Genomic DNA, 14,016 nt, shown 5'->3' with positions numbered 1-14,016 from the left:
TGCCATCTCTTTTCATTCGGCATCCTGACGAGGTCCATTTTTCACCCACTCTTTTCTCTTCCTCACCGCCTTATTTGTCGCTCTTTTGTCCCTTCGGCCATCTCCCGTTAACCTTGTTTATCACATTGTCTCTCCCGGTCCATGTCCTTCTCCTCCTCTGCCGCCTCTTCCCTTGTTCATTCCCTATTCCTGGCACAGTGTTCTCTTCGCACCCTTTCATCCACACCTTCCCCCTCTCCTCCTCCTCCCCTCCATGTTCATTTTCCTCTTCACACACCAGTGGTGGGAAATATGGAAATGTAAATGTGACGCCAGAGGATCAGAGAAGCCGGTTAATGGTTGTGTGTTTGGCCAGTTGCCATGAGACATAACCATAGATGACAGAACTTGACGACTTAAAGATGTTTGGGGCATTCGTCGGTGTCTGGAGCGTCACTCGTAGGCGACACACGTCTTTGGCGCGCTCCTCCCCTCCAACCCTTCCATCCTCTCTCCCACTCTTTTTTTCCCCTCTTACCCTTGAACTGCCTTTTCTATCCTCCAATTCCCTCAGTTCTGCCACTAGACTCATCTCCTTCCCTTTCTCTTTTTATGACTGCCGCTCTCTAAATATTTATACTTGCAATTATTCTTTCCAAATGCCTTCTCCCTCGCCTAAGAGCGTCCCCGCTACTTGAATGACAGAGTCTCGAGGGTTCAGGGACCATCGACGAAAAGGCCCTTTGTGTGTCTTCCTGCATGTGTAATTTTAATTTCCCCTAGGCAGTGTAGCGTCTCATAAGGCCAGCCTGTCTCTCCTCGGCACTCCGGCATGAGTTGACCTACGTTGGCTCTCCTCTTATTGCCTCGGAATGACAGACAGACGGCTCTGGTTGAGCTTCGCCCTTGCGTGATGTGCAGTCGCCACGTCCTGGTGCAAGTACATGAAGTAGCATTAGGCAGTGTAGGTTATAGGCCAAAGTGGCCGACAGACTCACGATCTTCTGGGCAAGTTTGGCAACTGGCAATAGTCGAGTCTTTGAAAATGGTGACTCCCAACTGGTGTGTCAAAAATAAATAAGAAAAGTAGACTTTACATTTTATGCTGATCGGCTTTCATGTCATAATTCGCCGATCCGGTCAATGACTTCATCGATCGGCTCCACACAACACATTTATTTCTGTAATTATTTCTGTCATGTTGTAATATTGATTTTAACTAAAGTTATGTCAGTGGCCAATCCTTGAATGCCCCCTAGAGGTCATTGATGTTTTAACTTTTGTCTAAAATGCAAGAGAATAAATTTGAAGATACAATACTCAGTATACAGTACACAAGTATACACAATAAATGAACAAGTCATACATTACACAAGTATATACATGTCAATGTGTCATGTAAATGGGCACATTGCTCCATCTTGTGATTGGATCGGTGATCAGTTATCGGTTTTTTAAACTTGATCGGTGATCGGCCCCAAAAATCCTGATCGTAAAGCCTAAAGAAAAGATTTGTCTTAAAAAGCATTTCGTTTGAAATCAAACACAAATTCAAAATGAGAACACTCACCAGGGGCTACTCTCTCATGCCCAGACGCTGACAATGAAATAACCAGCCAACCAGACTTTAGCTCCTGATGTCACTCACTAGGCCACAACCCTTATAGGTACTAGATCCAATACATACTCAAAACAAACCAAGGTGACAATGTTTCACCCATCTGGGAATCTTGAATTCCAACTGTGAATTGTTTATACTTTTCAACCACTTTTGACAGGATCTGAAAAAATGGAACTTGGAAAATGTAGTCATATTGTCCAAAATCACTGTTGTCGAGTCGCTAACGTAATCTTTGGCGTGAAATAGCTGCTTCAGTGTCAATTTTTTTCTTTTAAATTACATTTGGTGTCAATGAAGCAGTCCAGCTTCCCCCCCCTCACGGCTGCTGCTGCTTCTCGCTTCTGTGGCAACTTAAGTCCAAGTCCCGTTCCCAGAGCTAATCTTGGGCGAGTCAGCCTAGTTCAGGTTGAAAAACGCTACAGTAAAATGCAAAAATCACAATGAAGCCATCGCGGGGCCTTCATGCGTATGAATTTCTCGCGGTCATCAGGGAGAGGAAAAAAATCATTTGAGCTGGCCCGAGCCTCTGCGGGCCACTGCCTGGTGGTTGTCCAAAGGGTCCTCTGTGGCTTACAAGGGTGTTGTTTTGTGGTTTCAAATTGGGCTGGTCCTGGGAGAGCTGCTGTTATTCTAGGAAAGGCCTTGTTTTCTTCCTTCTCACTCTTTTCTTTTACTCAGTCCTCGCTGCTTGTATTTATCTCACATCTCCCCGGAGAAGAAAAGGTGTGGAGTTTATTGTTTGTCTAAAAGAAAGACAGCGCTGGCCTTTTCCTTTTATCTCCCAGCCTATGGCTTTCCACTCTTGTGCGTGCGTCAGTCCTCCTAATACTAGTTTCAACTCAACAGCTTAGACTCGAAATAAACCAGTTGACCTAGATCTTCTGGTAATTGTTTATGTGAAGGTGAAATTAGCTTTCTTTGGTGTGTGTACAAGTATCTAAAGGTGGACATACCCAATTCGGAGGTGGCAACTTTTGAATAGGGTCTGTTGTCTTTTACAGTGAGGATAATGCAAGACGACAAACTTTTCTCTGGGTTCTAGTCTGCACTCGACTAGCATTCATGACCAGCTGGAGCCTCTTCACAGAAAAAAATACCATGATCTAAAAGTTTTTGTCTCTTCAAGTGAGGCTGATACAAGACTACAAAGGACTTTTTTCTGGGTTCTATTTGGCACTTGAGTAGCATTCTGGACCAGCTGGAGCATCTTTTTAGAAAAGTACCCTGAACTAAATGTTACTGTCTTTTACGATGAGGGTAATAAAACACACACAAAAATACTTTTCTCTGGCTTCTAGTCAGCACTTGAGTAGCATTCTGGACCAGTTCAAGCATCTTTACAATAAAACGGTACCATGAACTAAATGTTGCTGTATTTTACAGTGACTCTTAAAACAGGAAGCTGCTTCTGTGCAAAGTCAATAAACAACTGGATAAAATTAGGCTCTGAAACTGATGGGTTTTTTTCTTCTTTTTTTCCCAGTGCAACACCAATTAGTGGTAGAGGAGGCCAATAACCGATATTTGGGGATAATATTCATTTGCACTAGAAGCAAAAATATTGGCATCAAAACTTGGAATCATGTTTAGTAAACTGCTTTTTTTTTCACCCAATTATCTTACATAAGTTGTAAGAGCAAACAAAAACAAAACATGCAGGAAGTTCCCAGCGTCAGCAGCATCTCTTATAAAGTTAAGTGAAAATGTAAATACATAAATAAATAGCTCCCAGAAGTTCACCTAGTTTTAAATTTATCTCTTATCAGCAGTTGGATTTAAAATATATTAATAGTGTGGGGGGGGGGGGGGGGGGGGGTTTGCATACATTTCGATTTGCATAAACATGATGAATGTCGGCCCGGTCGATAATCTGTCCATTCCTCGTTTTATTGTCCTCTGATAAATAAAAAATAGCAATACATAATAAATACCCCTGAATGTGTGTCTGTGTCTCTTTCTTTGAGTTTTAGACTCAAATCAAGGCACAACTGATAAGGGAAGCTTTGTTTGGTAGCATTAGCATTCGACAACATTTTGAAACATAACAACACCTACAGGACTCAAGTGGAACAACAGGAACTCTAGCAGTGTACAGCGTGTGAGCACTTAAATCGTCAGCTTTGACTTTCTGTCGCAGGCGATTAACTTGTATAATAGTGGGAGTTGGGATTTAAAAACAACACTTCTAACATCTTACAGTGTAGTGTGCACATTGTGAACACACACACACACACTGGCACACGCGCACACCCGAGCTGCAGAAATTTAAAGTTGCATATTTGCAGGTAATCCACTTTTACTTGAAACAGGTGCCATCTTACTGACATATACTTAATGCCAGCTTACTCATAACAGTAATTACATTTTCACAGAGACCTGGATTACACACGCACACAAACATTTGCAGATTGTCGTTCTAAAGCGCCAGCGCTCAGTTTCTCGTTCGGCAACAAAACTATATTTATTTTGACTCTTCGCTGCTGCACAGGAATGTGTTGGTATCGGCAAGTGGGAGGTGATAGAGAAGCAACACCGTCTGGATGATTTATAACTGCTTTCCTTTTGTGCCCCCTCCCCTCCCATCTTTCACATTTGTTGTTTTCATTTTTTTATTTGGTCTGATCTGTCCAGTCAGGCACTGTCAGACAGGGACTGCAGACTCTTGGCCTACTTGCCTGGGTTCATATGTTTCAGCAGACACTTCTGCGGTGTTCCTATTTATCACCAGAAGGGTTTATTATATGCTTCCCTTTTTCTCATCTCCCCTCTCTGACAGCAGACATTTCTCTCTTCTTTGTGTTTTAGGGGCGTCTGGTCAGCGAGTGAAAGTGGAGCCGGAGGTGTTGTCATACCCCGGGCAGACGGTCAACCTGCATTGTGCCTTTACAGACACCACTGGGATTCAGCTTACCATGGTCAGATATGATCCTGATGGTGACCTTTTGATGATATTTGGTGCAGAAAATCTAAATAAAATCAAAGCAGTGATAAGTGGGCCCTCGAAAATCATATCATAAAACTTTGCCACATTAGATGGCGCAGGTAAAAAAACAAAACAAAAAAAACTTTGCAATTTCATCTGTCGAGTTCAGTGATTCTCAACTCGTGGGTTAGGACCCAAAAATGGGTCATGCACCCATTATTAGTGGGTTGCGGACAGGTTGTAAAAAAATTACAGGGGTCCTCAAGTTTATGACTGTACCTCCAGGTTACAATGGACTCTGCACTTAATCTAACATGATGCTGAAATACGGCTTTCCTGTTTTCAAAAATTATTGTACACACGTTTACAGGATTTGCTCAAATTAACTATCACAGACGTAAATACTCCTCCAAAATACCGAGCAGCAATTTAATGAAAGGGCTTTAAGATGTTGCCTCTGACATCCACTGATATGAAGGTATAAGTCAGTATTCTTTCTGAAGTTGTGGTCGCGTTGGATATAGGTTATCAATATGCTAATAATGTTGGTTAGTGATAGAATATGCATGTGGTAATGTATTAAGTTAGTATGAACATTGGTAGTTGTTTAACCAGATTTTTCTAACGCTGTGTTCTGTGTGCTTAAATTTAAATTTTGTGTTGTTTTGTATTATTAGTGAAAAACAAAGACAAACCAGGGAAGTGGCTGGCAGTGGCGGCTGTGGCTCAGTTGGTAGAGCGGGTCGTCCAGTGACCAAGGGTCGCTGGTTTGAATCCCGGCTCCAACTGTCCGCATGTCGAAGTGTCCTTCTCCTTTCTCCTTCTAATTTTTCTATGACAGCAATTCAAGTAATCATGAGTGACTTGTATTGTTGAATTACAATGACGACGTGCAACTGGAACACAACAAAGTTCATATTTGTTTCTTTTGGGGGGCATTTGATCCTTTTAAAGACTCATACTCTGCTGTTTACTCAGGACGCTGAATACACGGTTGTCATATTTCAAAACCGAAAAAAGGGTAAGCTGTATATTCTGCTGCCTAACGTTGCGGCATTATGTGTAAAAAGAGCCCATTGTGATATTTAATTTTGCTATATTAATTTGAGCCGTCACTTTGGTGGAGGGGTTTGTGTGTCCCAATGATCCTAGGAGCTAAGTTGTCTGGGGCTTCACGCCCCTGGTAGGGTCACCCATGGGAAATAGGTCCTAGGTGAGGGACCAGACAAAGCATGGGTCCAGAAACCCCAATGATGATTAAAGCAAATGGATGTAGATTTCCCTTGCACGGACACGGGTCACCGGGGCCCCCCTCTGGAGCCAGGCCTGGAGGTGGGGCTCAACGGAGAGCGCCTGGTGGCCGGGCCTGCACCCATGGGGCCCAGCCGGGCACAGCCTGAAAGGGTAACGTGGGTCCCCCTTCCCATGGGCTCACCACCTGCGGGAGGGGCCATAGTGGAGGAGTTCAAGTATCTTGAGGTCTTGTTCACGAGTGAGGGAAGAATGGAACGGGAGATTGACAGGCCGATCTATACAGCGTCTGCAGCGATGCGGAATTTGTATCGGTCTGTTGTGGTGAAGAAGGATCTACGCCGAAAGGCAAAGCTCTCAATTTACCGTTCGATCTACGTTCCTACCGTCACCTATGGTCATGAGCCATGGGTCGTGACTGAAAGAACAAGATCCCGGATACGGCTCTCCCTTAGCGAGAGAGAATGAGAAGCTGAGTCATCTGGGAGGGGCTCAGAGTAGAGCCGTTGCTCCTCCGCATTGAGAGGAGCCAGATGAGGTGGCTCAGCCATCTGATTAGGATCAGAATCAGAATCAGAATCATCTTTATTTGCCAAGTATGTCCAAAACACACAAGGAATTTGTCTCCGGTAGTTGGAGCCGCTCTAGTACAACAAACAGTCAATTTACAGAACACTTTGGGGACATAAAGACATTGACAAAAAACAATTGTGCAAAAAGATGCAGAGTCCTCTAGCACTTAGAGCAGTTCAAACGACTAATATTGCAATAGTCCGGTGCAATGACCATTGTGCAAAGGGCGCTGAGACTTCAAGGAGTGTATGCGGTTTAAAGTGACGAGTAGTGCGATCATCTGGGACAATGTTGGTTGTGCAAATGTTACAGATACTCCTCAATCAGTGTGCAAATGGAGCAGATGCTACTCTGGCATGAGTGGCCAGTATATGCAAATAGTGCAGCATGGCGAGACAACTACAGTGAGTGCACAAGTAATACATAATTGGCCCCACAGAAATGTGACAACGAACTCAAGTCAAAAAATCAAAAAGTCAAAAAAAAATCAAAAGTCAAAAAATTGCCAGCTTGTTGTAATGGAATTATAGGTTAGGTGTTTAAGAGGTGCCTAAGGTGTGCCTCCTGGACGCCTCCCTGGTGAGGTGTTCCGGGCACGCCCTTCCGGGAGGAGACCCCGGGGACAACCCAGGACACGCTGAAGAGACTAAGTCTCTCGGCTGGCCTGGGAACACCTCTGGATCCCCACAGAAGAGCTAGAGGAAGTGGCTGAGGATGGGGAAGTCTGGGCTTCCCTGCTAAGGCTACTGCACCCGCAACCCGACCTCGGATAAGCGGATTAAGATGGAGGGCTAATTTTTGTAAATGCAGTTCTCATGTTCATTCTTAGTTTAAGTTGCTCTGAAAAAATGCTTTGCACAGGTACACTAAGCATGTGTGGTTATATTTAAAAATATGATGCACTTTCTCTGATAGGAGTATCAACCCTGGAATATGTCCAAAATTGCTGCTTTAAACCCAAATTGCTGACTTTCTGTTCAGTTTCGGGCATGGGTTGTTGAGACTTTTTCCATTTGTCCTGTTATGATGGACCTGTCCACCCAATTTCCAGAAGGTGCTACCGATTGAATTTTGATGCCTAATAAGGCCATTTCATTGCTCCCTGGTGTTTGGTCCCTAAAAACTCTCATTGTGGTAATAATTAGTTGAAATTTATTTTCTTCTGTCACAATTTTCAATTGAAAGATAGTTGTGGGATTCGAGCCATGATTTGACTGCAGCATTAAATTTTAATCTAACAAATCATGGCTCACGGAAATAATCCTAAAGCTAGTAATAGGTTTTTTATCACATTTCGGCTTAACGTTTTATTATGCCAAACAATGCTAAGCTTCATTTTGCTTTAGGGGATTGAGTATGGTCATTGGAACACTCGTTAGTTGCATCTCAATGAAGTGGAAAGTCTCTGGGAGCAGCTGAGGAAGGGGAAGGGAAGGGGTGTTTGGATGGCGTGCTGTTCCTGAAAATGAGCATCCATATTCATACCTGCTCCACTTAAATTTTTTTTGGTGCTCTCTATGCATCCGGGTGGAGTTTACAAGAAAATGGAGACACAAGGTGTGTGTGTGTGTGTGTGTGTGTGTGTGTGTGTGTGTGTGTGTGTGTGTGTGAGCGGGAGAGAGAGGGAACTCTGAGCCACAGGGCTTCCTGACTGCCGAAAAATACAAAGGAGAATAGCGTAGTAGTCGAACAAACTACCTATGAGCTTCACCTAGTCTTTTTTATTGTGGCGAAAGACTTCTGAGACATGTTGTGCAAACATATGGCCACAATTATGGAGTCTGTGGCTTTGCCAAAAATGAAAATTCAATGTCTGAGTTCAATCAATTGTTCTTCCTCCTTTGCAAAATATAATTTATAATAGAAAAAGCAATTAGTTTCCCCTCACTATATCGCGGTTTACCTATTGTGGATTGAGTGCATTGTGGATTTTTTTTTCATACTCTTCTTTTCCTTTCGGCTTGTCCCGTTAGTGGTCGCCACAACGTGTCATCCTTTTCCATGTTGCACATAATTTACCATATTGTGGGATTTTGAGTGTATGCTGCAATGTTTTGGATTAAGATAAACACTTCCTATCATAAAACAAATCTGTTAAAAAAACACATTAGAAGGAATACAATACTGTGCAGTAGTACTGTGCATTGCTGTACGTTTAAAAGTTTGAAGGGTATTTAAGAGCATAGAAAGTGTGTATGGTAAAGGTTAAAAGAGTGTGAGAAAGATTAAGAGTCCGAGGAGGTTCATAAAACTTTAAAATGTATAAATTTTAAAAATGTGTGTTCGCTATTTCACAGATTTCACCTATTGCGGAAGTGGTACGGAACCTAACCCCCGTGATATACAATGGATTGCTGTATTAAAAACAAGTGCAAAATCCCTTTTTGTCAAAACGTCTTTGTAACGATCGTCAATAAATTTTGAGTGTTCAACAATGAAACATCGTAAAATGAGCCGTCAAACTGCATGCCTCGGTCTGTCGCTATTTCAGTCTTTTCCAATATAGGATTGTGCAGGTGTGGCAAGAAGACCACGGGAAAACACATGCCTCGTGTCATAAGTTTCCAACGTGGATGAATCCCTGCATTCATAGTATACTGTATAAATGGGCCCCCTGCCATTCTAAATTTGCAGGGCAACTGACTCCAAGGTTGCCCTCCACTGGGCTCCTTTCTTATTACATGCAAAACAACGTCAAAATAATTGTCACGTTATCTGTTTCTCAGCTGGAAATAAAGTTGATAGCATTTTTCATTTTTTGTTTTTTTTAAACTGTCCACAGAGGGGCTCAAAAAAGTCACTAACTTGGCAACGAAGACTGATTTTGTAAACTAGCTCCTCTATTTGCAGCCATGCTGTCAGTGCAAGCAGGCCACTAACAACTACAGAAGTCGAAAAAAAAAAAAATCAACTTACATTAATCGATAAAATTTAGTAATTGCCCAGCCCAGTATTGAACAGGTTTATCGTTTGCAATTGTTGGCCCGCCCCAATTGTTTACATAGCAGATAGAGGAGGGGGGAAAAAATCACTCTTAACACACGATCTTTGAGACATTGCTAGCCAGGTTTACATGGATCGTTGTATTCCGATTAGAATTGGGTTAGAAGCCCAAACCTAATAAATATGTGCCATATAAACACCTCAGTCTGACTAAACAAGCTGAAACTGAATGGAATTTCATTCTGTTTCACAGGGGTAGAATTATTCCTTTCCCCAAACCGATCAAAAGTCATAAACGGTTCAATCGGAATAGTCAGCGGAGCGTTCTGTCTGTGGATGCTCTGTCTTGACGTAAATGCGCAGTGATGTCGTTTACACACACATGGTGACTTCCAAAACTAGTTTGCGACAGAGAACTTGTTTTTAACTACTTGTAGCTTGTTTTTATCAAGCTGTTGCTTGAATAAAAGTGTAAAAACAATCGCAACTACTATGTTAAATAGACGGATCTTGATGAATCAAGTGATGTTTACATAGATTTGTGCATCTCACACATCTGGAAAACAACTGACCTGAGATCTTCAATGGGAATAATTTGTTGGAATGAAAAAAGGTCTGCATGTAAACTTGGCTAATCATGCCTTTGCTGACTTTAATGGCAAGAGAGGGAAAATGCTCAAATGTGGCTCAATTGACATTATATGTGAACCCATCCTAACTAGCGCTTAACTTGCAGGTCACCTGGATCTACGAGCCAAAGGAGGGAAAGAGGATGAACATAGCCGTATTGCACCCCAGCTTCAAACCAAACTACCCTGACTCGCCGCTTAAGGGCAGAGTCAGCTTCATGCAGAGCCCCCCCAATGTGGACGACCCCTCCATCCAGATCAGCAATGTTCGCATGATGGACGAGGGGAACTACATCTGCGAGTTTGCTTCCTACCCCAGTGGACACGAGCAGGGAATCACCCAACTGGTCATGCTCAGTAGGTCTCCATAGGAATTCTTTACCGTTACAGGTTGTCCGCATGTGTAACAATTTACAACCCCAATTCCAATGAAGTTGGGACGTTTTTTAAACATAAATAAAAACAGCATACAATGATTTGCAAATCATGTTCAACCTATATTTAATTGAATACACTACAAAGACAAGCTATTTAATGTTCAAACTGATAAACTTTGTTTTTAGCAAATAATCATTAATTTAGAATTTTATGGCTGCAACACATTCCAAAAAAGCTGGGACAGGGTCATGTTTACCACTGTGTTACATCACCTTTTCTTTTAACAACATTCAATAAACATTTGGGAACTGAGGACACTAATTTTTGAAGCTTTGTAGGTGGAATTCTTTCCCATTCTTGCTTGATGTACAGCTTCAGCTGTTCAACAGTCCGGGGTCTGCGTTCTCGTATTTTACGCTTCATAATGTGCCACACATATTCAATGAGAGACAGGTCTGGACTGCAGGCAGGCCAGTCTAGTACCCGCACTCTTTTACTACGAAGCCACGCTGTTGTAACGTGCAGAATGTGGTTTGGCATTGTCTTGCTGAAATAAGCAGGGGCGTCCATGAAAAAGAGGCTTGGACGGCAGCATATCTTTCTCCAAAACCTGTATGTACCTTTCAGCATTAATGGTGCCTTCACAGATGTGTAAGTTACCCATGCCATTGGCACTAACACAGCCCCATACCATCACACATGCTGGCTATTGAAATTTGCATCCATAACAGTCCGGATGGTTCTTTTCCTCCTTACCCCGGAGGACACGAGGTCCACAATTTCCAAAAATAATTTAAAATGTGGACTCGTCGGACCACAGAACACTTTTCCACTTTGCATCAGTCCATTTTAGATGAGCTCCGGCCCAGAGAAGCCTGCGGCGTTTCTGGGGGTTGTTGATAAATGGCTTTTGCTTTGCATAGTAGAGTTTCAAGTTGCACTTACGGATGTAGTGCCGAACTGTATTTACTGACATTGGTTTTTTGAAGTGTTCCTGAGCCCATGTGGTGATATCCTTTAGATATCGATGTCGGTTTTTGATGCAGTGCCGCCTGAGGGATCGAAGGTCACGGGCATTCAATGTTGGTTTTCGGCCTTGCCGCTTACATGCAGTGATTTCTTCAGATTCTCTAAACCTTTTGATGATGATATGGACAGTAGATGATGAAATCCCTAAATTCCTTCCAATTGTACGTTGAGGAACATTGTCCTAAAACTGTTCGACTATTTTGTCACGCACTTGTTCACAAAGAGGTGAACCTCGCCCCATCTTTGCTTGTGAATGACTGAGCAATTCAGGGAAGCTCCTTTTATACCCCATCATGGCACCCGCCTGTTCCCAATTAGCCTGTTCACCTGTGGGATGTTCCAAACAGGTGTTTGATGTGCATTCCTCAACTTTCTCAGTCTTTTTTGCCACCTGTCCCAGCTTTTTTGGAACGTGTTGCAGTCAATCAAGTTTATCAATTTGAACATTAAATATCTTGTCTTTGTAGTGTATTCAATTAAAGATAGGTTGAACATGATTTGCAAATCATTGTATTCTGTTTTAATTTATGTTTAACCAGACGTCCCAACTTCATTGGAATTGGGGTTGTAGTTTCATGACCACTTAACCATGATTAAGTAACTAAATCCATCTATCCGTTTTCTGTACCGCTTTATCCTCACGGGGGTCATGGGCGTGCTGCCTATCCCAGCCATCTTCGGGCGAGAGGTGGGGTACGCCCTGAAATGGTCGCCAGTCCAATCGCAGGGCACATAGAAACAAACAAGCATTTGCGCACACATTCACACCTAAGGGCAATTTAGAGTCTTCAATCAACCTACCATGCATGTTTTTGGGATGTGGGAGGAAACCGGAGTTCCCGTAGAAAACCCACGCAAGCATGGGGAGAATATGCAAACGCCACACAGGCTACTGGGTCGTCAAAGGGCTTTTCCACGCTGCAACAATGCGGCTTTCTGAATTAGTTACGCCAGTACGAAGCCCAGCCCACACGCTGGATGTCAAGTCCCAAAAAACTTTCCCCCTCCTCACTATTGTTTGTTTTTTTGCATGACATCTGCGCACTCGTGGCTGACAACGAAGTGCTCTAAAGCGACCATGCTTTCCTGAACCCCCGGTCCACAAACTGGCTGTCAAGTCTACAGTTTTTAAAAAAAAAAAAAATTCCGCTTTCCTCATTCTTTCGTCTTTCTCCTAGTGACGTGTGCACACTCATGGCTGAGAATGAGGCGCTCTGAAACGGCCACTCCAGCTGACTATCTGAAAGGAATATTTTCGGTGTGTAGGCAAAGCTAGCTAGTTAACTGCACGTCCCAATTGTGCTAGATAACCGCTGATGCAGGAGAAGCAGCTCAAATTCAAAGGTACACTGGGCCCTGTTTTAGCCACGACCAGAAAATCTGGAAAACTGAAATGCTGAAAAGCTGTTTAATGCTACATCTCCACAATTCAGCACTACATGCAGTAGTTCTCAGCCTTTGCATATTTTCTGTAATTAACTTCAAACATCTATGTAATTAGAAACAAATCTCTGAATTCACTTTACAGGGTCTTTAGGGTTTGGGTCAGGATAGGGGGGTGCAATAGGCTAAGCAATGCATCTTGCCAGCTATGGTAGCTGATGTCATGGCTTATACTGCTTTGGAGACTGAAATATCCCATTTAGAGCTGAAGAGGTCTCACCTCAAAGCCTTTAAGTCAAACGTAAACAGAAAACATTTCTGACAACCGTGATAAGCAAATTTGCTTACTTAGTTTGGGAAGTCAGTCCTTCACATCCAAACTGTTTTGGCAGTCTTTACCATATTTTACTGGACATTTTACAGTAACTGCATGCAGAGAAGGATATATCTACATACTAATTTACATTCAGAACTAGTAGTTTGAAATGTCTGCATCTAGTGTAGGCAATAAATATAGTGTATGAAGTCCTTTATAATGTTTGCGTGCTTCTCTAAGGGGATTCTCAGATTACTGCATCTCAGTGAAGTCAACCCAAGTTAGCAAAAAGAAACTCTGATTTTGAGTGGATTTCTATTCAAAGATAGGACATTTCTGACTTCCCAGTTTTCTGGACTACTGCAATGTCGCACAAACCACACCACAGAAACATCAACACATACCAAAGGGTTCCAGTGGGTGCGGTTTGCTGTCTAATCATAGCCTCGTGGGACTTAAGTCAATTTTGAGATTTTGGATCGGTTAAAAAGGCCACCCCACCATCGCACTAAAACACTTTTGTGGACAAATCTCGAGCTAGTGACAACAAAATATCACATGAATGTCCAAAAGGAGAGCATGATTGAGCATTGACATTTTATACTCTCAAAACGTAATTATTTTTTACGACTATTGATCATCAGGTGATTAACATTACACCTCTGCAGTTTACTATAAGAAGGATTTAAAGTCTTCTCACTAAAAAATACTTAGAGGATTATTGTTTTTCTGTCTGCTGGAGTGGTTTGCAGAGCCATACAACCATAAGGCTGTAATTATTTTAGTGTGGCTTTGTGATTAAGATATGCAACATCTTTATTCTCTACTAATCCTAGTTGCGGAGTCGCCTCAAATAGGGATGGACATAATTAATTGATTGATCATGAAGAATTTGGTTGATTTTGTTGAATTGACTGTTGGTGAAGTAATTGAGACAAAATCTAGTGTACTTTGTACACTAGATTGACTTGTACACTAGATTTTACACTAG

At 42.5% G+C, this 14,016-nt stretch overlaps 1 protein-coding gene across 2 annotated transcripts in view; it reads left to right on the top strand.

The window, feature by feature from the left end:
* Positions 1-14,016, top strand: part of si:ch73-22o12.1 (nectin-2) — a 151,981-nt gene that overhangs the window by 61,469 nt on the left and 76,496 nt on the right. For both annotated transcript variants that reach the window (XM_061675635.1, XM_061675634.1), the window contains exons 2-3: positions 4,406-4,515; positions 10,027-10,276. In XM_061675635.1, coding sequence (XP_061531619.1) covers positions 4,406-4,515; positions 10,027-10,276 — 360 coding nt within the window. The remainder of the gene's footprint in view (positions 1-4,405; positions 4,516-10,026; positions 10,277-14,016) is intronic.

Source organism: Phycodurus eques, chromosome 4 (assembly GCF_024500275.1).
Source record: "Phycodurus eques isolate BA_2022a chromosome 4, UOR_Pequ_1.1, whole genome shotgun sequence".
In the NCBI taxonomy this organism is placed as follows: Eukaryota; Metazoa; Chordata; class Actinopteri; order Syngnathiformes; family Syngnathidae; genus Phycodurus; species Phycodurus eques.
The sequence above is the reverse complement of the archived record's forward strand: the minus strand, read 5'-3'. Positions and strand labels throughout refer to the sequence as shown.